Below are 25,645 nucleotides of genomic sequence, written 5' to 3'. Positions count from 1 at the left end.
AGAGAGAGAAAGCCACGGGCCGATTTCTCCTTTTCTCATGTCGCCGTGGATCGACAACGTCCAAAAAAAAATTCACGGGACTCGGCCACGGAGAAAAGAAATTTCCGTCAAGGCAAACAAACGTCAGAGGCCGGCCGGCCGGGCGCTCCCAACAGAGCGAGTTGAGCTGGGCAGAAAGCAGCAGGCTACGCACTGATGCAAAGGATGGTTGTGTTATAAATAGGGAGGAGAGCCGCCGTCCCATTGTGTGTCTTCTTCCGATATCGCTCAGAGAAAGGAAGACGACGACGCAATCGAGAGACATGAGCGTTCTGGAATTTGTCTCGCAAGCGGCCTTCTACGGCCTCGTCGGCGGTATCGCTGCACTGGCGTATGCAAATCGTCGGTCGTTGCCCCTGGGCTGGCACGTCCGCATCTTTTCACGATACTACTACTGGCGTATCAAGGCCATGCCCTTTACCTCTCCTGGGGCAAAGGTGACCAGTAGCACGCCCGCTATCCGACTCGACAGCATCCCCCTGGGCAAGGACATTTTCGCCTATGAGCACGTCCTCGACCTCAAGGCTTCGTACGATGACTGTGACTTCTTCGGCCATATGAGCAACTCGTCGTACCCCAAGGCCATGGACTTTGGGCGGATAGCCATGAGCAGCAGTGCGTTTCTGCAACTCTCGATCGATGGCGGATGGATCCCCCTCGGGGCCACCTCCTTTACCTTTCTCAAGGAGATTCCCATCGGGATGCGCTACCAGCTCCGCATGCACCTCGAGGCGTGGGACGAAAAGTGGCTATGTGAGTCTGGACAAAAGCGTGCTTGCAGCAGGAATTTCCGTTCGCTGACCACTCGCGCTCCTGTGAACTGTCCGGTCTGGCAGATGTTGTAGGCCGCTTCATCTCCAGGAACAAAAAGACGAGCGAGGATGTTGTGCACTGCGTGGGTGTCAGCAAGATGTGTGTAAAGGCCGGCCGCAAGACGATCCCGCCATGGCTCGCAATCGCCACAAGCGGCTTCTCCAGCGCACCCGTGGGCGATAGCGATGTGGACAAGCGGACGTCCAACTGGCAGAAGTCAGAGGCATTGAGAAGGGAGAAGGGCAAGACTCCCCTGCTCAAGGCCTTTGTCCTCCCCAATGGCAATGGCAACAGCAAAGAGCAGCACCTGCCACAGAGGGAGCCGTGGATGGAGCAGAGCTACTGGGACGTGGAACAGTGGGAGCAGAGGAGGCAGGAGGGCCTCGCAAGGCTGCTTCCCATGACGTCAAACGAGTGCCTCTTGGCTAGGCATCACTGATTGCCGGGCAACACTCCTGGGGCCATCTCTCGCCATCTTTCGCCATCTTGCTCTCTCGCCTGAAGACAGACACACTGTATATTTCCACATTTCAAATGTTACATTCTCAAATCAGACGGAGGAGCAAATGCGTCGTTGAGTTGTGGCTAGGGTCTCACGCCCCGTTGACTACCTGGTACTTTGCAAGGATGGCGTCGTACTGGCGCTGGTTGACTGCCAGGACCTTGCCGTGCTTGATGTGCTGAGGAAATCCGTCGCGGCTGTCTGCCTTCCACGCCGCCATGTCGTTGAGCGTCGTGGCTGTGGCAGGAATGTAGGTGTTTAGCGTGTTCTCGTCGATCCAGAGGTGAAACTTGCGCCTGTCGACGTTGTCGCGGAAGATGAGCGGGCCCTCGTTGTTCGAGTACTGGCTGGCAAACTCGATGCGCGTGCTGTCGGGCGCCCCGCCCACGTTGGTCCACTTGCCGAGGATGCCGTTGGTGGATCTCTGCTGAAAGACCTTGAAGTCGACCTCGCTTTTTACCCAGCGGTACCACACGTTGGCACCCTCTTCGGGCATGGGCAGGAAAGTGGCATCGATGACGGGGTAGCCGGGGTTGAAGTACGTCTTTGCTGGCGAGAAGCTTTTGAAATCTTGGGTAGTGACTAGTTGGAAGGACGAAGAGCGAGTAGTTCGAGAAGTCAGCTTGAGACTTTTCTCGCTTGAGAAAGGATGACACCCACCATACATGAGGACGTTGTTAGGCACCGGTCCCGTCCTATCCTTGTCCTTGTCCGACCAGAAGCGAGAGGCAAAGACGACGACGTAGGCCTTGACGAGGGGATCGTAGTAGGCCTCTGGCGCCCATACATTGCCTGCCGAGGCATTGACAAGGGCCGGGGTGAGCGAGGGCCCTTTCCAATTGACGAGATCCGGCGATGTCCAGAGGAGCATCGATCGGCTTCCAAAGCGCGTCGACGCGTTGAAGTCGCCCTCGTGCGCGTTGACGTTGAGGTCCGTGCCCGTCAGCCAGAATTGGGAGCCGTCTTGGGAAGGAACAACAAATGTGTCACGCACGCCCTCGGTGCTGATGTCGCTGCGGAGGATGTCCTGCCTGCCGTTGAGGGACAGGGCGCGCCAGGAGTGGGCGTCGTTGCCGTTGGATAGGCGCATGTAGACGGCCTCGTCCTGGACGGGGAACGTCGTCAGGAGGTAGCCTGCCTTTGCGTCCTCTGCCCTGGACGCTGGGCGTGCCGTCGTCGCCGCAAGTGCGGCGGTGGCCAGTAGGGCTGCTGTGGCAACGAGCGAGTGGGAGAGGAAATGGAGCATAGTCGCGACAAAGGGAGTGAGGAACGGGCGGCTTACACGACCAGAGAAAGCCGCGCCCCGTGTTGTCTATAAGAAGAATGAATGATCATTGGGTTTTTCGCTGCCCCCGCGCTCAAGCGAGAGAAAGAGGGGACGGCGAGGGGGAAACCTCCTCTCAAAGCGGGGTCGGGCGCTATGAATAAGGTCAGAAGCGGCGGTATTTCCAGGTGGAGCACCCAAGGGTGCTTAGGAGTAGCTAGTACGTACGTGTAGGTACTAGCGTAGGTGCAGATGCAGCTGCAGATGCAGGCCAAAAGAAGCAGTGACGACCTGGCGAGAGATTCCCGGGGTGGTCGGTAATCTCTCCTTCAGGGCTCGCTTGGCAATCCGACACTCCGTCGTCGTTGTCGTCCTTGTCCGCGCGGCTGCTTGGCTCCGCAATCCTTGCGTCTGTCGCGCATTTCCGATACTAATGCATGTGTTGGAGCCTAGCGACGTTCTCAGAAAGCCCCGCACGCCTGCCTTCCCCGGATGAGCCCCTCAATGGGCCGCGCTCCGGCGTCCCATAAAGCACTGATCCTCGTTCCCTGGAGACGTTCATAAGAGATCCCGTATCCTCTTCTTCTCAATAGCGCGGAAGCACCATGCGTCTCTTCAGTGCGCTTGCCTGTGCCATTGGCGCCGGTCTCGTGGCCGCGCAGCAGCAGCAGGTCCTCACCGTATCACCCACGGTTGCCAAGAAGTCGCAGTTTGGCCTCTGTGCCTTTATCGAGAACAATATCAAGTGAGAATGCCCCTGCTACTGCCACGGTCTCTCAGTAGCATAACGGGCGCTGACGCGAAAGCACTGCGTCCTTCAGCTCGGCCACTGATGGAGGCATCTATGCTGAGCTGATTCGCAACCGTGCCTTTCAGGAGGGCGGCACCTCTTCCAACGTCGGCACTGGCACGCTGGCCTACTGGAATGCGACGGGCGGTGCCAAGCTGACGTTGACAAAGGCCTCGCCCCTGTCGCAGGCCCTTCCCCAATCGGTCCTCGTCAGCGGTAACAGCTCCACGAGCGGATTTCTCGGCCTGCGCAACTCGGGCTTCTTTGGCATCCCCGTCCGTGCTCATCGGTACACCGTCGTTTTCTATGCAAGGGCCAACTCGGCAGCTCAGACGACGTTCAAGGCGAGCCTGACCAACAGCGCTGGTGACAAGGTGTTTGCGTCGGCCACTAAGCTCGTGTCTCTGACGGGCCAGTGGCAAAAGGTCGAGATGCAAATCGACAGCACGACGCAGGACAACGCTCGCGACAACGCCTTTGCCCTCGAAATGGCAAAGGGAACCAGCCCCGTGGTGCAGCTCAACTTCATCAGCCTCTTTCCCCCTACCTGGAAGGGCACCACTGCCCGCGCCGACCTCGCCCAGGCCATTGCGGACCTGAAACCCGTCTATTTCCGCCTCCCGGGCGGCAACTCGCTCGAGGGCAACAACATCGCCGAGCGCTTCACGTGGAGCAAGGCCGTCGGCGACGTCATCACCCGGCCAGGCCGAAAGGGAACCTGGGTCGGCTGGGATACGGACGGCTACAGCCTCCACGAGGCGTACAAGCTCTTTTCTCAGATGGGTGCCCAGCCGATCCTGGGCGTCTTTGCCGGCTACACGCTCGACCAAAAGGCCGTGCCGCAATCACAGCTGCAGCCGTACGTCGACGAGGTCGCCAACCAGATCCACTACCTCCTCGACCCGCAGGGCTCGAGCGCGCTGGCCAAGCAGCGTGAGCAAGACGGACAACCAGAGCCGTGGAAATTGCCGTATGTGCAGATTGGCAACGAAGACTGGTTGTCCGAGGTAGGAAAGACGACCTACGACCAGTACCGGCTCGACGCCTTTTCCAAGGATATCACGACGGCCACGAGCAGCAAGGGCAACGTCAAGCTCATCGCGTCGTCGCCCTATGTGAGCCCCAAGAGCAGACTGCCAGATGTGGACCAGCACGACTACAACACGCCCGACAACTTCATCCGGCGCTGGTCCGAGAGAGACAGCTGGGCCCGCAACAACACGGGCGTCCACGAGCTCGAGTTTGCCGTCATCAACACGGGCAAGTGCCAGGGAAGCCTCTACTCGAATGCGTGCCGGCTCAAGTACCCGACGCTGATTGGCGCCGTGGCAGAGGCGACATTCATGATGGGCCTCGAGCGAAATGGCGACATTACGCCCTCGGCGGCGTATGCGCCCCTCTTCCACAACGTCGCCTCGGTGCAGTGGACGCCGGATCTCATCGCGTTTGACAGCCAGGGCCTGGTCAAGTCGACGAGCTACTACACGCAGTGGGCCTTTGGAAACAACCGCATCGACGGCATCCACACGGTCAAGTCGTCCGCCCCCGCTGGGCCCCTCTACTGGAGCGTGGGGACATCGACCGACAATGCCTACATCATCAAGCTGACCAACGTCGATGGCAGCGCGCACCCCATCACGGTGCAGCTCGATGGCGGTCTGGGCTTCTCATCGACGACGACGGGCACTCTCTGGCAGCTGAGCGGCACCGACAAGGAGGCCAACAATGACCTGTCGAAGCCAAACAATGTCTTGCCCACCACGCGAGCCCTCGCGCCGTCCGACTTTGGCGCGGGCCGCACCCTGAAGCTCACGCTGCCACCCAACAGCTTCACCGTCGTGCGCCTGCCAGCGGGCGCCGATAGCCCCAAGTAAACTTTGCAAAAATACACCTCGCCAGGCAGTAGTAGAAAGAAACAGCAGCAGTGATCGTAGAAACGTTTACTAGATTGCAGTCCCTCCCTCCACAAACGTAGCTAGCTAGCAAGCATGGACGATGTCCTAAAGTCTCGCGCTAAAACCCACCGCGCCCCCACGTCGAATGAATGAAGCACCCCTCTCCTTCTCACGTCGCTCACCACTATGATCATGCGTCTGTTGTTGCCATTGGCAGATCTGAGAGCATGTCTGCTCCTGGCGCTATGGTGGCTCTCTCTCTCGCTCGACCTCGTTGCTGCTGAGGCCCGCGCGAGTCAGCGGGTGTTTCAGGAGCAGGACCGATCCGATGAGGCAGCGGTCATCCCCGCTTGCTACCCCTTCTGCGGCCATGACGAATACGGGTCCCGAGGGCAAGAGACACCAACGATTGCTTCGGACCTCGCCAGGGTACATGCGCCCCACCTCGGCAACCTCCATTTTGTCGATCCTCGCATAGGCACCTCAGGCCCCGACGAGTCCGAGTACGGGGGCATGGTCCCCAGCGTGTCGAGGCCGTTTGCAGGCGTGAGGTGGACGCCCATGACGAGGCTCAACAATGGTCAGTTTGCACCAGCTTCCCACCCTCTTCCTCCCTCTCTCTCCGACGACTGCGTTCCTCTTCTTCTGCTTTGATGTTCTTCTGACAGCATGTGACTGACTGGGAAACAGTGAGCCACTGCGCCTACCACGACGACGATCGGACGTACATTGGGGCACTCGGATCGAGGCAGCCGGCCATCTGGATGGGCGACTACGGCTTCGCCACACTCTTCCCTGGCCGTGGCCAAGACATCGAGGTCGAGCCCGACAAGAGGGGCTGGCACTTCACGCGCGAGGCAGAGTACGTGAGTGCGTTTGAGCACGACGTCCTCCTCTCGCGTCGGCAAAAGGAGGGGCCGGGCGAGATCTTTGCTCGGATGACGGGCGCAAGCCGAGCCGCCATGCTCGAGTACCGCTTCAGGCAGCCGTCGAAGGATGCCGCAAAGGGCAAAGAGAGCATGCCCTACCTCGTCGTGCAAGCCTCTCGACCCGAGTGGAGGGGCTCCGTCTACATCGATGCCGCTGCGGGCGAGGTCTCTGGGTGGAATTCGGAGCAGATGGACTATCGCCTGGGGCCCAACGAGGCCCTCGGCTTCAAAGGCTACTTTGTCTTTGCATTCGAGCACCAGCAAAGGAGAGGGAGTGAGAAAGCCACGCATGGTGATGAGACAGTGGAACACTGGGAAAAGGGGTTTCCAGGGGACTATGGGACTATGTTCACCAATGCTTCGGGCGTCTTTCCTGGTGAGCCAAAGGCTCGTCGACGCACCAACGACCTCGGAACGTATGCCTTTGTGCGCTTTCCACAAGACACCTCCAGGATCCGCGTTCGCGTCGGAATGAGCATGATCGACATTGCACAGGCCCGACGCAACCTGCAGCAGGAGGTGGGGGGCTACGCCTCCTTCGACGATGCCGTCGCCGCCACTCGATCGGCCTGGCGGGAAAAGGTGGACCAGGTGCAGATCCAAGAGGGCGGAACAGAGGCACAGAAGCGCATCGTCTATACGGCCATGCTCCACAGCCTCCAATACCCGGCCGAGCATGCCGAGCCAGACGACAGCTCCTCTTCGCTGCGCTACTACTCTGCCTATCTCGATGACGTCGTCAGCGTACCATCCGAACCGGGGCACGGGTCGATGCGCTACCAGTCCTACTCGATCTGGGACACATTTCGTGCCGAGATGGGCTTCCTGATCCTCTTTGAGCCCAGGCGGATCGTCGACATGCTCCGCTCCATGCTCGACATGTACGACGAGGGCGGCTTCCTGCCCATGTGGTCCACGGGCACAGGCGAGACAAACATCATGATCGGCACTCATGCTGACTCTGTCCTGGCCGAGGCCCTCGTCAAGGGCGTGGGCTTCGGCAATGATGTCGACGCAGAGGATCGCTTGGACCTCGACAAGATCTGGGAGGCTGTCCGAAAAGACGCTCACCAACCCCCGCCGCTCAATGACCAGCTTCGGTTTGCCGACCGCGAGGAGTTCACGCCCTACGAGGTTCGCGCTGGCCTCGATGCCTACGATTCCATGGGCTACGTCCCGCTGGATCGGTGGGACGAGTCGACCTCGAGGACGCTCGACTACGCATACGACGATGCAGCCGTCGCCGTCGTTGGTCTACTGCTCAACAAAAGCCAGGCCGAGGTGCAACGGCTGGAGACCAGGAGCCGAAACTACCGAAACGTCTTCAACGAAGGCACTGGCAGGATGGCCGCGCGCTTCTCCAATGGAACCTTTCTCTCACAACCCTTGGACAAGCCGACAGGCCGCCAGCTGGGCTTCACCGAGGGCAACGAGTGGGATTACACCTTTGACGTCATGCACGACGTCGCCGGACTGGCCGAACTCGTGGGAGGGAGGGACAAGCTGGTCAAGCTCCTTGACGATCACTTCGAGGGAGGCCATAACGACCAGTCCAACGAGCCCTCCCACCACATTCCTTACCTCTATGCTCTGCTCGGCGATCCAGCCTCAACTCAGCGTCGCGTGAGGGCCATTGCCAAGGAGGCCTTCAGTGATGAGCCAAACGGCTACGCCGGCAACGAGGACTGCGGACAGCAGAGCGCCTGGTACTGGTTCACCAGCGTGTTGGGTGTCTACCCCGTCTCACCGATCAGCGGCGAGTACGTCGTCGGCTCTCCCTTCTTTGACCGCGTCGAGATCAGGCTGCCGCCGAGGAGGAGGACGGATGCGGAGACCCTCCTCACCATCCTGGCTCCCGAGGCGGGCCAGAAACAATATGTGCACAGCCTCAAGATCAACGGCGAGAAGATTGCCAAGCCCGTCGTCACATTTGACCAGATCCTTCAAGGCGGTGTCTGGGAATATGAGATGAGCAAAGAAGCACGGGAGTGGCAGAGCTAGTCTTGTCATCACTGAATTCTCGAGGCAAAGGGAAGCGATGGCTCTACCGTCGAGGCCTGAGTCAATTTCTTATCATGGACAATGCAAAACAAAAGTTCAATCATGCGTAGCGGTGTGGCCCGTGCTTTACTTTCCTTCGAACTGGAGAGTTGCTCTCTCTCTCTTGAGCAACACCCATCGTGCCTCCAACGATGACCATCCCAACCATCTCACTGCGCTCAACGAACCTCGCCCAGGAAGTGTATGAGGCATGCACGACGTCGGGATTCTTCTATCTGGAAGATCACGACATTGATGCCGAGAAGCTGGGCGCCTGGCGGGCGAGCCAGGAGCTCTTCCTGGACGAGACGAAAGAAGCGATAATGCAGAAGAATGACAGCATCGACCGAGAGGGGCACACAGGCTACACGGCCTTGTGAGTTCCTCTGGCCCCTTTTTCTGGCTTCTTGTGGACTCGTGGACTCATCAGAACATTGTCCCGCAGGATGCACGAGAAGTAGGTCACGCATCGAGCAGTGGTCCAGCGGCCCAAGCATTGACTTTTGAACTCGCCAGGCTCGATCCTTCAAGTCCAATCAAGGTGGGCGACCTCAAGGAGTCGTTCTACATTTCTCCAAACGCACTCTTCGGAAAGAAGCAAAGGCTGCCCGGGATCATCCAGCAATATCAAGAAGGGTTGGAACGGCTGGACGCCGATTGCATACGCGTCTGCCTGGTCCTTCTCCAGGCGTTTGCGCAAGCACTCAAGGTTGGTGTCCTATCTCGCCGCTCTTGTCACCGCCTTGCACTCTGATTGTTTTCATCGGCAGCTCGACCCCGACCACTTCGCATCTAAACATCACGCAGAAGACGATCGGCTCCGCCTGATACATTATCCGCCTGCATCAGTAGCAGAAGGGGAATCTGGCAGCATCCGAGCGGGCTCGCATTCCGATTATGGCTCCCTCACACTCCTCTTTCAGAAGACCGTTAGCGGCCTGCAGGTCCAGACGGGCACGGACATGTGGGCAGATGTGCCTCCGAAGCCGGGGTGCCTCGTTGTCAACGTGGGCGATGCCATGGAATTCTGGTCTGCCGGCCTCTTTCGCTCCACGCAGCACCGGGTCGTAATGCCCCGCAATGAAGCTGAGGCTGTCTCGCGCTTCTCCATGTGAGTAAAGCCGGGTCAGGAACATCCGACATTGCTGCTTGCTGACGAGCGAGCGACTACTTTCAATAATCTTCCCTGCCAATTGTGTGCGCTCTTCCGACGCTCCGACAATATTTATACTACTTCTCCAACGGGGCAACGCAACCACAAACAAAAAGAGCCTATTTTTGTCATCCGGACAGCCAAGCCTTGTTGGAGCCCTTGACCAAGGCCGGGTCTGCAGCCGACGACTGGAAGGCCGTTCTGCAGAGAAAAGGCATACATGCGCTCGAGCCCATGACTGGCGGACAGCACCTGAGCTCACGTCTCCGAAGCACAGGCCTTTGATGCCGAGCCCTGAAGAAAAACAAAATACTGCAGCGCGCCAGCCTTAGTGAGCTGGTGTTCAATCGCCACTGTGTGTTAGTCTGTCGCCTGCGCTTGGCCGCCTTGCCCCGTAGCCGCGGCATGCACGAGACCATGCACGGTTCTTGAATTCTGTAGCTCTAAATTTTTGGAAACCTAGCACGGCTCGTCGAGCAATTCAAGAACCCACACCGCGGAATTCCAGTAGTCGTTGTTTTTCTTTATTGCGCTGCCTACCTCGCGCGCGCGGATGAATTAAATGCGCAACAACAATCGACGAAACGAAATTGCAAATCACTCGAGCAAGGGAAAAGATGATAAGGCAAATTAAGAGACCCAGATCACACGGTACCGCAGAAGAGCCGACGAGAAGAGAGAGAGAGACTAAGGGGAATGGAGAAAAAGGAGAAAGAGCTCTAATTATCGTCTTTCTGTGGATTGTTGTTCAAGCGATATTGGGTTGGCATGCACACAACCCCCTCTCGCCGGCCCCCCTTCCCTCATTACCCCCTACATCTACATGGAAGCCAGCCGTGCCGCCGCTTTTCCGTCTCTTACGCATCTCGCACGGCACGGGCAGCAGTACTTGACGGCGCGACGGAGGACAGAGGTTGAAACGTAGAGGAAAAAAAAAAAAGAGCTGGAACTAGACGCGCCTGCCCTGGCGGTGTTGATGGCCTGGTCCATTTCTGCCCTGGCTCCCGCCTCATCAAGCTACGATCTAAAGTAGATTTGGTGGCTAGTCCTCATCATAGACATACAGGCAGAGAGAAAGGGCCGGACCCTGCGCTGGTGAGAGCGTCCAAGCCGTTTTTTGTCCAGCTACATCTACTGCCTTACTCACTCCACCATCATCTTCACCTCCAGCACTGGTCACTCTCTCTCTCTCTCTTTTGATACGCGCAGGATCTCAACGACACAAGACCAAGAACGCCGGCCAGGTGCAGTGAAATTTTCACAATGATGGCGATCAGTTCCAGCGGCGGGCATGACACACGAGTACCAAGGTCGCAAGGGCCGAGAAGGTCGAGCCGTGAGGAAGCAGGACGAGTGCCTCGAAAAGCAGTACCATCATCATCATCAACATCATCATCCGCCGTGTCAACATCGACATCTACGCGTCAAAGCTCGCCAAAGATGGACGAGGAGTCTCAAGCCAATTGGGCCCGCTGGGCGGGCGCCATGGAGCAAGGCGCCTGGCTTGGCGACGTGACAGGACCGACTGAAGTCGCAGGCGGTGATGTTTCGCTCGCGACCTCCGTCCCCGGGGCCATAGAGTACCCCGAGAAAGACGGAGAAGATGGCGACGACTTTGATGCCATCACCCGTACCACCTCCCTCGACGAGAGGCGGGCTGACCAACGCTATTCCCTCATTCGACCAGCGATGCGAGCGAGGCTCGAGAGCGCTCCAGAGGCCCGTCACAAGCGTGACCGCTCCCATTTCTCCATTCCTGACGTGACCGTCACGACTGCCGACGACGAGGGCCAGGAGACGCACTTTGAGGTCAAGGTGCCGCCGAGCCACCGCAGGAGCTTCGTCTTCAAAAACGCCGACGGCCAGGAGGAAGAGGCAAAGAACGTGTTGGGCTTGGGCGCGATGCGGAGGGCAAAGGGAGGCATCACTCTGATGCCCAAGCCGCTCATCAATCTCGACTCGCCCCCTGCGCCTTCTCCTGACTCACCGTCCTTCCCGGAAGTGGCCGCCGCCGCGGCAGAAGAGGGAGCGACGACGGTAGGAACGTCATCGACGTCCTCCTCCTCCTCCACCACGTCTCGCATGCGCAAAAGCTCGCTTCCTCTCCTCTTTGGGCGCGGCAAGAAGTCGTCGCAGGAAGAGAAGGAGCCAAATAGCATCTATGGCTCCACTGGCTTCGACTCTTCCAGCTCGCTTCCCTCGTCATCCTCTTCCTCGTCCAAGGACTCCCTACCCTCATCATCTGGCGGCCAAACGGTTGCGACGAGCCCGACCTCGTCCGAGACACTCGGCGGGCCGGCGAACAAACAAGCTGTTGCTACTGCTTCTGGGACTTCCTCAAGGGGTGGCTCGTTCCAGGGCGGCGGTGGGCCCACATCAAGATTCTCAGAGGGCGACGAGAGCCGACCGAGAAGCACGACGCCGACTGCGACTTCGAAAACGACAGCAGCAATGATGGCCGCTTCGCTCGCGCGAAACAAAAAGGAGCAGAAGGCCCGAGCCAAGGAGGAGATGGCGCTGATCAAGGAACTGGAGCGTGTTGACAAGATGGTGCGCAAGCACGACGAAAAGCGTCAAAAGGTCGAGGCTCGTCAGGAAAAGAAGCGCGTAAAAGAGCAGCGGAAACAGGCCAGCAGCGGAGGCAGCCAGAAGAGGGTAGACGCGCCGGATGTCGCGGTGCCCCAGAAGGAAAACAGGGCATTCAAGGTGCTGCGCAGGATGACCATCTTGGGCTCCTCTGGCTCCTCTTCGAAGAAACCGGTAGCACAACCCCTGCCTCAGCCGCCACCATCGATCTTGCAGAGGCGAAGAGACGACATTGTCTTGCCGCAGGTCACCATCACCCCGTCCGACAACGAGGCTGGCTGGACGAATATCCCGTCGCCCTCCGACACTCAACCACTGGCACCTTCTGCCGACCTGACGAGGCGCTCGAGCGTGCAACGAGCACTGGCAAAGATGGACGCTGAACGAGCCTCGCTTCGAAGACAGAGCTCAAAGAAGCATGTCGTTGGTGGTCACACCCCGAAAAGGCCCACTAGCACAACTTCTCCCTCTACGCCTGCTTCTTCTCGATCGACTCGAAGGGAGAACAGCGATGGCTGGGAGGACGACGAAGGAGCAATCGGAGCGGGAAGGAGACTCCAAGAGGCCCTCTCTTTGCAACAGCAAATTGCGGCTGAAGACGTGCCGTCGAGCGAGGGCCGGGACGGGCAAATCACGCCACGACCTCGGGACTATTCGATGCGACGGGTCATTGAGGCCAGGAGCCCTACACCCGAACAGCAGCAGGTCCCGTCTCGTAACATCCAAAGCCCAGAGCCGACTGACGCGAGGCCGATCTCGTTTTCGCGGCCCTTCTTTACAAAGGCCGCCAACGCTTATCCGTCTCCTCCCACCTCTCCCACCTCTCCCATATCGCCTCGCTCTCCCGTCAAGATGTCATCTGGCTCACCGCCAGGCATCAATGTGTCTCCTGTTGCGGCGAGAGCCTCCCCGCCGCGCACCTTCAAGAGGGGAGCCAGCCCGGAAGGCTTTGCTTTCCCGCAAACAAAGTCTCCTACCTCCAGCACAGCCGTGTCCCAGATTGCTGGTACCGAACTTCCATCCGTGAGCGCTGTGAGCTCCACTGCTCAGAACCGCTCGCCCCGGTATATTTAGCACCGACCCGCTTCCGAATCCTTCCATACAACAATAACCGCTCGCTCTTCAATACCTCTTCTGGAAAGTGATACCCCCTTCCACTTCTTCTTGTCCTGCTCCATGGTCCGCTACACACTATCAGTCTGCCTACCTTCACTTATTGCACCTTCAACAATAGCATCCACATTTCATCTTCCAAAAGGATTGATTTTGCAAGGCATGATGGTCCGAGCGCACGCTGACACGTGGTTATTCTCTCGCGCCTCTCCCGCTGAACGGACCTAAAGCAAGAGTGGCAGGTGCGTCCGTCCCTTTTTGTGTCCCACTACGCCCAGTATCCATCAAGGCCGAAGCGAGATGCTGCGCTGGCTCCTCGTTCAGAACCGACAGGGCAAGTCGCGCCTGTCCAAGTTCTATGTGCCGCTCGACGACGACGAAAAGGTGCGCCTCAAGGGCGAGGTGCACCGGCTCGTGGCGCCGCGCGACCAAAAGTACCAGAGCAACTTTGTAGAGGTACGTGGGACCTTTGCTGCCTACAACAGGCACCCTCGCTCGCACTCTCAACCTATTCGTGAAGAGAAGTGATTCCAGTGAAATGAATGCTGACAAAGTGCGGAATCGGGGTCGTCCAGTACCGAAACTACAAGGTTGTCTATCGTCGGTATGCCGGCCTCTTCTTTTGCGTCTGCATCGATGCAAATGACAACGAGCTCGCCTACCTCGAGGCGATTCACCTGTTCGTAGAGGTTCTCGACGCATTCTTTGGCAACGTCTGCGAGCTCGACCTCGTCTTCAACTTCTACAAGGTCTACGCCATCCTCGACGAGATCTTCCTGGCGGGCGAAATCGAAGAGACGAGCAAGCTCGTTGTCCTCAGTCGGCTCGACCAGCGTACGTTTCCTTGTCCCTTTTGTTCTCTTGCCCACCTCTTTTTTCTCGAGGCTGACTATTCTTTCTGCCACAGTCGAACGGCTAGAGTAGCAAGCAAGCAAGCAAGCAAGCAAGCAGACTAGCGAACGAAGGAGCGAGCAGATTGAAAGGAAACTAGGTCAATTGTAATTTTATTTCTCTTTGGACAGGCTCATTCAGCTGGACGACTTCATAGGCTGCACTGTCGGTCAGGCTCCTCGCGCCGTTCCTCCAGGCATCGACCGTCTCGCCGAGATGGTCCATGTCGAGGTGCGGGCGGAAGGTGTAGAGAGGAGAGAAGGGCAAGTCGTCCTTGTTGAGTGTGACGACGGCCCAGGTGGGCGCAAAGAGGAGTCGAAGGGTATCATTGGTCGGTGGTGTATGCGAGAGAGCGGAGGCCATGGTGCTGGCCGTCGCGCTGCCGTGGTCCTGGACGGTCGCGTGGGAATGCGGTGGCAAAAGGAGATGACGGGGCGGCATGAAGCTCCTCCAGAAGTGGAGCTCGACGGGACGCTGATGGTCGTGTAAAAGGTCTTGATTGACCTGAAGCAGAGATGGCACGATGCCCGCTTGGTGCGCTATTGAGAAGAGGAGCGTGACGAGGAGATGTTGAACCAAAGAAAAGGCAATCTGAGAGAACAAGTAAAATTCAGGAAGAGGCAGATGATGCGAGTTCGCGACAATGACTCACCAGTCTCCCACCCCATCTCCGACGGCTGGCTGAGATGACGACAGCGACGGGCGTTACGAGAGGCAGCAAGAATCTCGGCTCTTGATGGGGCTGGGCAGAGAGCGCGGCGAGCGAGAAGACGGCAACCAAGGCCGATACTGACAAAAAGGAGAGCATGAGCATATGCGGCCCATGGTACGAGACCAGCACGGCTAGCTCACCTATCTCGATCATGGCAAAGCTCTTGATGGCCTGCCGCTTCGTCGCCATATACAGGACTTCTCGGAGGAAGATGAGGTAGACGCCAGCGCCCAAGATCATCGGAGCATTGACGACAGCATGCAGGACGCGCGGGTGCACCCCGTACTGCTCTAGGTTGCTCGTTTGGAGGTTGTAGAGGGCCGCATTGAGGGGTGTGACATGCAATCTTCCACCTCCATAGTACCTCGAGTCTAGGACGATGTGGGCCACAGATGTGCCAATGAACGACACGATGCAGGGCACTACACGCCGAGCGGAGCCTTGAATGCCCCGCCTGTACGCTAGGGCGAGAAACGAGACGGCGACAGGAGCGGCAAAGATAGCAAAGGTGAAGCGCGTAAAGAGGCCGACCGAGGCCAGCGTCCCCAGGGCCAGGGACAAGCGTGTCGTTGAGATGGGACGCGCGGACGACCAACGATGCTCGAGGGTCTGCAGCAGGACCAGGCACGCTGCCAAGATGGCGGACTCCTGAGCGTTTGAAAAGGGACGAACACCAAAAGAAAGTATTGCGCTCGAGGCGGCGGTGAGGCAGAGGGTTGAGACGGCCTTCCTCTGAGCCGACAGTCGAAAGACGCTCGCGTCTAGGGAAAAAGGTTGGCTTCGGTCAGCCTTCGCTTTTGGCCATTGGGGGCCCGACCACCTCACCAATGACAAAAGAAAGGACGAGAGCTGTGAGCCTTTGAACTGCAAAGATGGTCCGAGCAGATGGGACTGTGGACCAGAGCTGTAGTGAGCGAAGGCAGGTATCTCGAGGCACAAGGAGACCCAGCTCACCGAAGCCAAACGCTCTAGAAGCTAAGCTGAGAGCAAAAAGAGGCAGGGAAAGGAGTCTCAGGCTGGCCATGGACCTGATGGGTCTTTTTGGCTCAAATTCCCACGTCCGAAGGGTGGGCATGCCCAAGAGGTCGCCTGTTTCCTTGCGTTCAGCTCCCTGTTCATCTCCCTACCCGTCCGGCTTTCGTCCACGCTCACCTGCCACCACCTCGCCGCTCTGGAACCACTCGTCTGGGTGAATGTAGCCGGGGCTGAAAGCGAGGAGGCATCTGACCAGGACGAGGCCCAGGTAGACAATCTGCCAGGGCCGCAGCCGCCGCCGTCTGCCTTCGTCCATCCCACGAAATTGGCCGCCTGTTGGTTGTTGTTGGAAGCAGCAGACGCGACAAAGGGCCGAAGGTGTAAGAAAGTGGAGGGGCGCGACACTCATATTCACATCCACTTCTCTTTCCCTCCTTTCTCTCTTACAACGACTGAGGAGAAACAATGTCGAGCCAGCCAGCACCAGGCAGCAAGGGCGCCAACTACCATAAGGAGTGCTCGGGACCCGCCTTGGACACGGTACACAAGCACAGCAGCGAGCCACACGACGACGAATATGGCGAGGGCATGACAATCTTTGGTGCCAACTTCTGCCCGTTCGTCCACCGTGCTTGGGCGGCTCTCGAGCTGCTCGACGCTCCGTATCGCATGGTCGAGGTCGACCCCTATCAGAAGCCAAAGGAACTGCTTGACAGTAATCCGAGGGGGTTGGTGCCCGCTCTGCGCATCGGCAAGGACAAAGTTCTAGGCGAGAGCCAGGTCATCCTCGAGTACCTCGTCGACCGCTACGAGACGGCCGTCGATAAGCCGGCGTTGCTGCCGCGTGGCGATGCGTACAGGAAAGCAAGATGCCGCCTGGCCGTAGACCAGGTCAACCGGACGCTGATCCCATCCTTCTATCGCTACTTGCAGGCGCAAGAGACCGAGAAGCAGATCGAAGGAGCAAAGGAATTTGTTGCTGAGCTTCAAAAGTTCAACGAATCCATGCTGCCCGAGCAAAAGGGGCCGTTCTGGGATGGGAGCGACTCGCTGGGCATGGTCGACATTGTCGCCTTTCCCTGGGTCTACCGAGCCACAATCGTCTTGAAGCACTTCCGAGCGTTTGACATGAGCGCAGTTGCACAGCAGGGAGGTCGCTTCGACCGATGGATGAAGGCCGTCTTTGGGCATCCGGCGGTCAAGGCCACCACGAGCAACGACAACACCTACCTCGACGGGTACGCTCGCTACGCCGAGAACAGGCCCAACACATCTCAAGTAGCGAATGCCATCAACTCTGGTCGGGGACTGCCCTGACATGGACCCATTGCCACCAATGTCATTTCAAGCCTTTAAGACATCGCGCACCACCTCAGATACCCAGGCGCCAGGCGCCTTGGCCTTGTCGACCTTGCCTGACACTGCCTTGATGACGGCGCCCAGCAGCTTCTTTCCCTCTGCCTCTCCCTTTGCCTTGACTTCCTCGACTGTCTCGGTGATCAGACTCCTCAGCTCGTCTTCACTGATCCTCTCGGGAAGGAAACGGGTGATCACTTCGCCTTCTCGGTCCTCCTTGGAAGCCAGATCCTCACGGGGAGGCTTAGCGGCGCGAAACTGTGCGGCGGCCTCCTTTCTTCTCGCCACGGCTTTCTGCAAGATTGAAGACAATTCTGTTTTCTTTGCCTCCTTCGCTGCATACTGGTGTTCCGACAGAATCGACTGTTTTTGGTGTTGGTCAAAGGAGCCAGTGAGAGACTTGTCTGAGCTCTTCATTACAGCTTGCTCACCCGCAAGACTGTCGAGGTGAAGGAGTCTTTCGACTTCATGGCCTCTTTGAGGTCCCCCTTGATTCGCTGAAGCACCTCGTCATCGTTTCTCACGACCCGAGTGCTACAGAACGCCCGTGTGGCAGTAGGAATGCGCACCGCCAGCAGGCCCGAACGCCCGACTATTCTCGTCGCCATCTCTGATGTGGTTGCAAGACGTAGAAAGGCAGGCTCGTTCCTGTCCCTTCGGAAATCGGATTAGGCTCGCTCACGTGTGTAACGATGTCGGATTTTTTGTTTTTTATTTTCCTTTGCTCTCGGATTCAGAAGAATTTGCTCCTCAGCTTGTCGGAAAGAGAGAGAAAGGCTGCGATGGCGACGACAACGGCGACGATAAACGGCGGAGCCGATGGCAGCGTCCGGCAGCTGCCCATTGTCCTCAGGACTACGCAGCCAACCCTTTCGATCCCTGCCGTGCCTTACCTGGTTCCGACCAACTGGCGACGCTCACAGCTCTCTACGCTGGTCAACCGACTTCTCCACCATGGCCAGGACGATGCAGCTACAATTCCTTTCGACTTCATTGTAGATGGCCAGCTCCTCCGCACGTCGCTTGGCGAGTGGCTGCTTCAGAAGGGCCTGACAGAGGAGAACACGGTCGATGTTTACTATGTCAGAAGCACCTTGCCTCCGAAGTTCTCGGCAGCCTTCGAGCACGACGACTGGATCAGCAGTGTCGATGCTTCGCGCGACGGGTGAGTTCTGCTAATCTGGCACTTGTGCGGCGTGATCAGGGCTGACTCCCGACCGCCACAGTCTCTTCCTCACATCCGCGTATGATGGTGCTCTGCGCGTCTATGGCACTTCGGCAGCATCGGACGCGCTCTTGACCCACCACCCCAATCCAGCACCGACAAAAGATGCCTTTTCGAACCCAGCTCTTGCCTCTACCTGCTGGGTCAAGTCGGCCTCAACGTCGGGGGATCTGTTCGCTGCCTCGGCAGGCATGGACGGGCGACTGCGCATCAGCAGCCTGTCCCTGCCCTCGGATGAAGCTTCCACGTCTTCCGCTTCGATCCTGTCCGTCTCGACGCCCTTTGCGGGCGCGAACCCAAGCCCGATGAGCTCGGTTCGGGCGTCCAAGTCTGGAACAAAGGTCCTTACGGCTGGCTGGGATGGCTGTGTTGCATTGTGGGACGTCGATGCAAAGACGACTGTCGCGGGCGAGGAAGACGAAGATGACGAGGAAGACGAGCGAGGAGCAAAACGGAGAAAGGGCGCTGCTCTCACGAAAAAGTCAGCCAAGGACAAGCGCAGAGACTATCCGAGCATGCTTCCAGCCTCATTGCTGTGGCATGCGCTCAGGACCGCATCCTCTATCACGGGTCCGCCGGTACCCGCAACAAACTGCAGGGTGTCCGGGGCGGTCTTTTCTCCCGAGAGCGACGAGGTCGTCTTTAGCGCTGGCTGGGGCGGAGCAGTAAAGCAGTGGGATGCTGTCGAGGGCCGGAGCACGTCTGCGAAGAGCTCGGACAAGGTCATCATCTCGATGGATCTCATGGCAGGGAACGCGCAGAGCCTCGTCTTGACGGGCCACGTCGACCGGAGCGCCGCTCTCTGGGATATGCGAAATGGTGAGTTCTACTTCTGTCCCGCTGACAGTCGAAACCTCTGCTAACTTGCATACTCATCAGATACCACCAACATCGCCATTGCTTTCAACTCCGCACATGCTCTGCCTATCTCCTCTGTTCGCGCCCACCCAACCTCGGCGAACCTCTTTGCGACTGCCTCGCACGATGGCCTCGTCAAGCTCTTTGACCTGCGCTCGCCCAAAGCTGCCCTCTTCTCAATATCGCGGCCTGCAGCCGAAGGGCTCGGGTCGCAAAAGGCGAAGAAGCTGTTGGCTCTAGACTGGACCAACGACGGCCAGACAATCGTCGCTGGTGGAGAGGACAAGAAACTGTCTGTCCACAGAGGAGAAGGCATCGGCAGAGAAGATGCTGCTTTGTAAAATAATACTTCACAATCGTCAAGGGAGCATTAGAATTATCAACGATTGCTTGTCATGCTTGCACAGAGTTTGTCTCGATGTGATTAACTAGTCATTACAACGACAATGCGAATGCAGAAGCGACGACGGCAGAAAAGAGGGACGACGTAATGGCAACGGCCGAGATGCCGGCGCCGTCGCTGGATCCCGTGCCTGAGCTCTCGTCTGCGTTGCTGCCGTTGCCTCCCGTGAATGGTGGCGGTGTCCTGAGCGTGCCGTTGGACGTGGCAAAGGCTGGCGCGCCCACGGGCGGCGAGTACGGGTTGGCGGGGGCCGTTTCATTCACTGTTCCGTCCCAGCAATACTCTGTCAGGCATGTCGAGCAGATCTCAGGGCGGGGGGTGCTGCTGCGTGTAAATGAGCGTTCGAGGGCGGCACAGGCCAGGCATGTCGGCCAGGAAATGTTACCACTCGTGACGCCGCCCATCGTGATGGCATCCACGCCTGCATCGAGAGCAATCTGCGTCTCACTGTCGCTGTACTCGAGCTGGAACGTCGAAAAGTTTGACAGGGCGTTCCAAGGGTAGTTGGGAATGTAGACAATGATGGGTGCCAGGGTGGAATTGGCCGCGGTGCCTGCATTTGTCGCATTTGCAGCGTCGCAGCCAAAGAACGTGGGTCGGGTGTTGAGACCTTGGTTGATGAAGGTGTTGGGGCTCGGCATGACCGGCACGGCCACCTGGTTGAACTGCGCATTGTTCTGGTACCGCAGGCTTGTCTCATGCATCGCCGAGCCGTTGGGCCAGTCGCTGGCGTCGGCAGAGCTATCGATTGCGAGCTGTGAAGATAGTCCATATGGTCAGAGGGCTTGTGCCTTCCTTCATGTGCAAAGCTGTAACCCACTCACAATCATGTCCAGACCACGAGCGGGCTGGAGCAGAGGGATCAAGGGCAGGTTCTGATTGTCCTCGCCGCCATCGACCATGGTGATGTTGCTCTGGCGGGAGAGCACGATACCATCGCTGGAGCGGTAGCCCGAGAACGGATTGGGAACGACTGAAATTTGGTGGGCGACTGTCGTCAGTACAGCTCATCTCGTGAAACACAGAAGACTTCCTCACCTGAGACGTCATTTTGATCATTTGCGACAGCGCCTGCGATGGCCTGGAGCGCATCCTTGATGACCGAGTCGCCCTGGTTCGTAATCAGCATTTGGTAGAGACCGTTGAAGAGTGTACTGGATGTTCCGACGGTCCAGCCGACGTTTTCGAACCCGGCGACGCACATCTCGCCGACACCAACCTGACCGTTTGTCAGGGGTGTGCCGAGGATGTCGATGGGAATGAAGCCCTGGACGGTGGGCTCGTACGATCCGTACTCGTAGGGGGTAAATTCCCATGTTGTTGTGTTCCTGTATACGAGAAGCTCGCCGGGCTCTCGTTCGTCGGCGAGCACGATAGGGAAGGGATACGAGGCATTGATGAACGATGATGCGTTGCGGATGTCGCTCCAGGTCGTTGCTGCGCCGTGGTCGGGGAACGTCGAGTTGAGAAGGTGTCGGGAGAGTGCCAGGCCCCAGTAGTCAGTGATGCCTGTAAGAAGATTTTGTTAGCGCCTCCGCCGGGTGAATGGAGAGACACCCAGAACCATCCTCACCAGTGTTGAAGCCTTCGTCGCGCTTGCCCTTGACATCGGCCACAATCTCCGCATAGAACGCGATTGCGCCGTCCTTGGGTACGACGAGGTTCGACTCAAGGTTCCACACCTGGTCTTTGAGCTCCTGTGCCGTCATCCAGTCGTTGATGGAGTGCGAGCCGACCGCCCAGCTTCCTCCAGATAGACCGGCGACGTGAGAGGCCAGCTGGAGCAGGCCACCGGTTCCCCGCTTCGCTGCCGTCTCATTTCGCGAATCAATGCCTTGGAGAGCACCAGAGCCAAAGATCATGGCCCGGTACCCTCCACCAGAAAGGGCGAGACCGACCTTGGGGAGCCGGGTGACGTCGCTCGTGTAGTTGGACACACCACCGGGCAACGCCGAATCGAGCGCTGGGCCAGGGTTCGAGGAGCTGAGCCAATCCTGCCAGCCCTGCTGGGATGCCGCACGATGCCGTTGAATGTAGTCGGCTTCTTGCGAGTTGACGGCATTGTTTCTCGAATCACGAATGAAGCCGGGGTTTCCGTTGGAGGTGGGGCACGCGACCATGCTCGGCGCGTACTCGCCATTGGGGTTGCTTCTCGCAGCCAACATGAGCGGCGTCGCGTCGACGCTGGACGCCACAGCAGCCAAGAGGCCTAGCAGGACAGTCTTTGCCAGCATTTTGTTCTGGAATGGGACCGATGATGGGTGACGAGAAGGCTGGTGGCCGTTCCTGTATTTATTATCCCTAGGGCAGATCCACATAGGAGATTTGTCCTTTTTTCGGAACGCTACGACCGATTTAATTTTTTTTTCAATTCCTTCGCGCGAATGCGGAATGACGGAGACCGATGTTCCCTGGTGCACCCTGGGGGACAGCCACAAAACAATCCGATCTCGCAAACAGTGTGCTTGGCAACATCTCTCCGTCGGCAGCACGGCGAAACGCGTGCAATTTCTTCGCGATGCGCTCCGTGGATCTCGGAGTTGCAGAAAAGGCTGATTCACCCTTTCTGCCGTCGGATCGAAATCGCCGACGATCAGACTGGCAAAGGCCGGTCGGGTAATCTAGACGAAGACAAAGCGTGCACGCGGAATCCAAAACATTCGGTTCCTCATCACGTAGAGTAGTCATTCTTGTGCATGATCGGCTTCCTGGCGGTCTGTTTCCTCCACAGCTGCTTTGTGAGGCTACAAATCATCTTCGATCTACAGATCTTCGCTGCACATCTTGTCTCTCAGGGTAGACGCTATGCAACGATAGGATGCGCGATTGCAAACGCTGATACCTTCTCTTTTGGTGACAAGCATCACTTCTCATATTTGAAGGGATGAGAAGTGTACTTCGCAAGTAGGAAAAGAACCACTCAAGCGGGAATGAAGTGGGTCAAAGTGAAGTGCGCTACGACACAGGAGTGAGCACTGCGTACTCCTTCACCTCGTTGCTCGTTCGGTCTGCCTGCAAAAGCGGAAGTAAAACGGCGACAGACATTTATCATCTCATCTTCTCCGTAGAGTCGTTAGAGCATGCTCTCACTACTGCTCCTCAAAACAGTTGTGGCACGTTCTGCTTCCTTATACAGCAAACAAACTGCAATGATGATCATTTGCACCAGTGTCGGAAAGAAAACTCTTCGTCCTCAGGAAGCGCGCTAGCCTTATGCAGGGGACGGCGAATTAAACTCGCGTCCTTCGGGAAGCTTAGGGTCGCGCCTTGCCCCACCTTTCTTTGGGTCTCAATAACGACGACCACGGACTCCTCAGCGAGCTTGCGATGCTCCTCTGACAACCATAGAGCTTGTACCTCTCACGAAGCAGGCTAACGACCCAGTAACGACCAAATCTTAACGACAATGCGCTCTATCATCTTGCTCTTCGCTCTCCTCTTCTCCTGCTCTCATGCCTTGCCCCTTTCCGACAAGAGCAAGACCACCACCAACACGACAGGGACATGCAATGGCCACGCTTCCCTCTGCAACCAGAGCTATGCCAACGTTGTCTACGCTGGGGCGCATAATTCGTACGCTGTTGGCTCTGGCATTAGCGACAATCAGAACCTCAACGCTTCGCAAGCCCTCGTCAAAGGGATACGCCTGCTGCAGAATCAAGGGCACGACAACTCTGGCATCTTCAACATAAGTAGCTCGAGCGGGAATGGCACAAATGGGCAGAATGTGACAGCAGCACAGGCCGGTCAGGATAACCCAAGTCAAATCAGCCTCTGCCACACTAGCTGTTACCTGGAGGATGGCGGATACCTTGAGAGTTGGCTTGCCCAGGCCAAGTCCTGGCTGGATGTGAACCCCAACGAGTATGTCGCTCAGGAATCCGTCCCATAATTCAAATTACGAAGCTGACTGTGAGGGCAGGGTCATCACTCTCCTCCTCACTAATCCGGATCACTTGCCGTACACTCGCTGGGAAGCCGGACTTCGATATGCAGGCTTCAACGAGATCAATGTCTGGGCACCTACCAATCGTTCCAACTTCACACGAGATCAGTGGCCAACACTGGGCGACATGATCTCCTCTGGAAAGCGGACCGTGATTGCCATGGACTACGAGGCAAATGAGACGAAGCTGCCATGGCTCCTCGACGAGTTCGCCTACATGTGGGAGAACCCGTACGACCAGCTATCCTACCCCTTCAATTGCAGCTTGGACCGTGGGAGCAAGCCACAGGACAAGCTTTACTTTATGAACCATGTCAAGGACGTCCAGAACTTTGGCATCTCCACACCCGACAAGGCCAACCTGAATATCACCAATGCTCAGGATGGACCCAATGGTGTCGTTGAGACTGTCGATCGGTGCACTAAGGAGAGAGCGGAGAGACCAACCTACGTTCTGGTCGACTTCTTTGGTGTACCGGCAACGACCGGTGTCCTCGCAGCCATGGACCAACTCAACAATGTCAGCATCACGGCGCCGACTCGGGCGGGCAAGTCTGCCGCTCGGCCCTCTTCACACCATCCTCCTCTATTTCCTCTCTTCCTTTTCGCCCTGTCGTTGCCCTTGGCACTTTCGCACCTCTAGTAGGCTGCTTGACGCCCTACGCAAATGCTCGTCTTGCATCTATTCCTGTAAATTTTTCGCTCCGAGCAACAATAGATGCTGACCTTCGTGAGGTGTGACCACTCAGAAAATACCGGTAAATAATGATCTTCAATCGAATTAGAAAAAAGAAAAAAAAGTATCGGGCCACTGGGAATCGAACCCAGGACCTAGTGATCGCTACCAGATGAATCTGGATAGGAGGTTACAGTTACAGTCACTCGCTCTTCCATCTGAGCTATGGCCCGCTCCATATCGGATATTTGACATCAGAATGTACAGCTATGGAAAATAAAGTAAGACCCTCGTCGCGTTTTTTGTCAGAATTGAGCTCAACGAAAGAGCTCCTCACCACAGTTCTTAGGCCGTCACACACTCAATTCTGGATCTGATGAGCTGAAACTTTGTACAACGGAGCGTTCGTAAACAATAAAAAGATCTGTGAACTCAGTATCGAGTGTTACCTCCTCCATTGGCAATAACAGCCTCCATTCGTGAAGGCATGGACTGTACTAGGTTGGCAAAGAAGTCCTCCTCTATCTCGCTCCAAACCTCTTCAATCAAGGGAACAAGTGCATCACGGACAGCATCAGGTCCTCCTCCAAGTTCTCGGATGTGTGGATGCTTCTCGTGAAGCCTTTTCTTGAGTATTGCCCAGGCATTTTCAATTGGATTCAGATCTGGAGAGTATGGCGGCCAGAGGATGGGTTCAATGCCTTGCTGCCTGAACCAGCGCCGTGAATGCTTTGATGTATGCACCGGGCTGTTGTCCTGCTGGAACAAGCTCTGCCCTGGCAGATTGTCGAACCATGGAAGGAAGTGTTCAGCAAGCATGGAGGTGTAACCTCTTGAATTGAGATGAGGGCCAGGTGTCCTTGTCAGAGGTCCTTTGTTCGCTCCCTGGAAGCAGCCCCACATCGAAACACCCAGGCAGCCACCAGCTGTTGTCTTCTTGATGCAATCATCGTGATACTTCTCTGCAGCAGTGCGGAAAACCCAGTCCCGGCCCTTCTTTTCTCGTTGGACAATTGTTTCATCTGACCAAATGACCATGCCCCATTGAATGATTGACCAATCTCGATGTTCCAATGCAAACTGAAGGCGTCTTTCTTTATGATGTGGCTTGAGATCAGGCTTGGGCGTCTCTCTGTGCTTTCCTACTCCATATTCTCTCAACACACGGCGTGCAGTGGGTCTTGTAATGTCGAGGTTGCTGTTGTTGATTGTTTGCTGCAATGGCACCCTCCTGTTCTGCAATGCCTCATTGTGCAGTCTTTCTTTTTCGTCAGCAGATAGCTTGGATGGTTGGCCAGTCGGTTTGTGGTTCTCTGTGCTACCACGGGCTCTGAAGCGTTTTAGCATTGTCTTGACGGTGTTGTGAGAGAGAGAAAGCCTCTCAGAAATAATTTTGGAAGGCACTCCTTCTTCATAGAGAAAGAGGACCCTCTCCTTTTGCGCAGTGCTCCAGTGTTTGGGCATTGTGGTTTGGATGTA

At 57.2% G+C, this 25,645-nt stretch overlaps 13 protein-coding genes and 1 non-coding gene across 14 annotated transcripts; 9 read left to right on the top strand and 5 right to left on the bottom strand.

The window, feature by feature from the left end:
• The first annotated feature begins 175 nt into the window (after nucleotides 1–175).
• On the top strand, nucleotides 176–1,403 carry FA10DRAFT_264268 (hypothetical protein). The gene is made up of 2 exons (XM_025520582.1): nucleotides 176–792; nucleotides 876–1,403. The coding sequence occupies exons 1-2, from the start codon at nucleotides 303–305 to the stop codon at nucleotides 1,289–1,291; spliced, it is 906 nt and encodes a 301-aa protein (XP_025380843.1). The 5' UTR covers nucleotides 176–302; the 3' UTR covers nucleotides 1,292–1,403.
• FA10DRAFT_277409 (hypothetical protein) lies at nucleotides 1,376–2,883 on the bottom strand. Its single transcript, XM_025523379.1, has 2 exons — nucleotides 2,015–2,883; nucleotides 1,376–1,936 (listed from the first exon to the last, which is right to left on the bottom strand). Exons 1-2 carry the CDS (start codon nucleotides 2,598–2,600, stop codon nucleotides 1,446–1,448), a joined length of 1,077 nt encoding a protein of 358 aa, XP_025380842.1. The 5' UTR covers nucleotides 2,601–2,883; the 3' UTR covers nucleotides 1,376–1,445.
• Nucleotides 2,884–3,223: 340 nt separating this feature from the next.
• On the top strand, nucleotides 3,224–5,282 carry FA10DRAFT_299011 (glycoside hydrolase; the record flags this gene model as incomplete). Its single annotated transcript, XM_025524678.1, has 2 exons — nucleotides 3,224–3,363; nucleotides 3,440–5,282. The coding sequence occupies 2 exons, from the start codon at nucleotides 3,224–3,226 to the stop codon at nucleotides 5,280–5,282; spliced, it is 1,983 nt and encodes a 660-aa protein (XP_025380841.1).
• A 160-nt stretch (nucleotides 5,283–5,442) lies between these two features.
• Nucleotides 5,443–8,323, top strand: FA10DRAFT_264266 (hypothetical protein). The gene is made up of 2 exons (XM_025520581.1): nucleotides 5,443–5,883; nucleotides 5,994–8,323. The coding sequence occupies exons 1-2, from the start codon at nucleotides 5,496–5,498 to the stop codon at nucleotides 8,231–8,233; spliced, it is 2,628 nt and encodes an 875-aa protein (XP_025380840.1). The 5' UTR covers nucleotides 5,443–5,495; the 3' UTR covers nucleotides 8,234–8,323.
• An 81-nt stretch (nucleotides 8,324–8,404) lies between these two features.
• Nucleotides 8,405–9,939, top strand: FA10DRAFT_264265 (Clavaminate synthase-like protein). The gene is made up of 5 exons (XM_025520580.1): nucleotides 8,405–8,648; nucleotides 8,718–8,729; nucleotides 8,789–8,981; nucleotides 9,043–9,383; nucleotides 9,542–9,939. The coding sequence occupies exons 1-5, from the start codon at nucleotides 8,425–8,427 to the stop codon at nucleotides 9,708–9,710; spliced, it is 939 nt and encodes a 312-aa protein (XP_025380839.1). The 5' UTR covers nucleotides 8,405–8,424; the 3' UTR covers nucleotides 9,711–9,939.
• Nucleotides 9,940–10,271: 332 nt separating this feature from the next.
• FA10DRAFT_299008 (hypothetical protein) lies at nucleotides 10,272–13,252 on the top strand. Its single transcript, XM_025524677.1, has 2 exons — nucleotides 10,272–10,520; nucleotides 10,596–13,252. The coding sequence occupies exon 2, from the start codon at nucleotides 10,689–10,691 to the stop codon at nucleotides 13,083–13,085; it is 2,397 nt and encodes a 798-aa protein (XP_025380838.1). The 5' UTR covers nucleotides 10,272–10,520; nucleotides 10,596–10,688; the 3' UTR covers nucleotides 13,086–13,252.
• A 172-nt stretch (nucleotides 13,253–13,424) lies between these two features.
• On the top strand, nucleotides 13,425–14,517 carry FA10DRAFT_237167 (clathrin coat assembly protein ap17; the record flags this gene model as incomplete). Its single annotated transcript, XM_025519098.1, has 3 exons — nucleotides 13,425–13,580; nucleotides 13,700–13,958; nucleotides 14,032–14,517. 3 exons carry the CDS (start codon nucleotides 13,425–13,427, stop codon nucleotides 14,046–14,048), a joined length of 432 nt encoding a protein of 143 aa, XP_025380837.1. The 3' UTR covers nucleotides 14,049–14,517.
• On the bottom strand, nucleotides 14,112–16,049 carry FA10DRAFT_299006 (hypothetical protein; the record flags this gene model as incomplete). The annotated part of the gene is made up of 6 exons (XM_025524676.1): nucleotides 15,880–16,049; nucleotides 15,682–15,816; nucleotides 15,553–15,618; nucleotides 14,868–15,488; nucleotides 14,668–14,804; nucleotides 14,112–14,606 (listed from the first exon to the last, which is right to left on the bottom strand). Exons 1-6 carry the CDS (start codon nucleotides 16,016–16,018, stop codon nucleotides 14,112–14,114), a joined length of 1,593 nt encoding a protein of 530 aa, XP_025380836.1. The 5' UTR covers nucleotides 16,019–16,049.
• Nucleotides 16,050–16,133: 84 nt separating this feature from the next.
• Nucleotides 16,134–17,422, top strand: FA10DRAFT_264262 (glutathione S-transferase). The gene has a single exon (XM_025520579.1). The coding sequence runs from the start codon at nucleotides 16,168–16,170 to the stop codon at nucleotides 17,017–17,019; it is 852 nt and encodes a 283-aa protein (XP_025380835.1). The 5' UTR covers nucleotides 16,134–16,167; the 3' UTR covers nucleotides 17,020–17,422.
• On the bottom strand, nucleotides 17,233–17,564 carry FA10DRAFT_215927 (hypothetical protein; the record flags this gene model as incomplete). The annotated part of the gene is made up of 2 exons (XM_025518496.1): nucleotides 17,233–17,421; nucleotides 17,490–17,564. Coding segments are annotated over 2 exons (264 nt in total), but the record flags the coding sequence as incomplete, so codon positions are not given.
• A 276-nt stretch (nucleotides 17,565–17,840) lies between these two features.
• On the top strand, nucleotides 17,841–19,482 carry FA10DRAFT_247916 (WD40 repeat-like protein; the record flags this gene model as incomplete). Its single annotated transcript, XM_025519474.1, has 4 exons — nucleotides 17,841–18,223; nucleotides 18,285–18,764; nucleotides 18,834–19,102; nucleotides 19,163–19,482. 4 exons carry the CDS (start codon nucleotides 17,841–17,843, stop codon nucleotides 19,480–19,482), a joined length of 1,452 nt encoding a protein of 483 aa, XP_025380833.1.
• Nucleotides 19,483–19,496: 14 nt separating this feature from the next.
• Nucleotides 19,497–21,841, bottom strand: FA10DRAFT_264261 (hypothetical protein). The gene is made up of 4 exons (XM_025520578.1): nucleotides 21,118–21,841; nucleotides 20,583–21,053; nucleotides 20,369–20,517; nucleotides 19,497–20,299 (listed from the first exon to the last, which is right to left on the bottom strand). Exons 1-4 carry the CDS (start codon nucleotides 21,776–21,778, stop codon nucleotides 19,577–19,579), a joined length of 2,004 nt encoding a protein of 667 aa, XP_025380832.1. The 5' UTR covers nucleotides 21,779–21,841; the 3' UTR covers nucleotides 19,497–19,576.
• Nucleotides 21,842–22,834: 993 nt separating this feature from the next.
• On the top strand, nucleotides 22,835–24,233 carry FA10DRAFT_277401 (PLC-like phosphodiesterase). The gene is made up of 2 exons (XM_025523378.1): nucleotides 22,835–23,408; nucleotides 23,467–24,233. Exons 1-2 carry the CDS (start codon nucleotides 22,951–22,953, stop codon nucleotides 24,131–24,133), a joined length of 1,125 nt encoding a protein of 374 aa, XP_025380831.1. The 5' UTR covers nucleotides 22,835–22,950; the 3' UTR covers nucleotides 24,134–24,233.
• Nucleotides 24,234–24,293: 60 nt separating this feature from the next.
• FA10DRAFT_t4 lies at nucleotides 24,294–24,399 on the bottom strand. The gene has a single exon. It is a non-coding gene; the product is annotated as a tRNA-Tyr (tRNA).
• Nucleotides 24,400–25,645: the final 1,246 nt, after the last annotated feature.

Source organism: Acaromyces ingoldii (genome assembly GCF_003144295.1).
Source record: "Acaromyces ingoldii strain MCA 4198 unplaced genomic scaffold FA10scaffold_1, whole genome shotgun sequence".
Classification (NCBI taxonomy): domain Eukaryota; kingdom Fungi; phylum Basidiomycota; class Exobasidiomycetes; order Exobasidiales; family Cryptobasidiaceae; genus Acaromyces; species Acaromyces ingoldii.
This window is presented reverse-complemented; position numbering and strand designations above follow the sequence as displayed.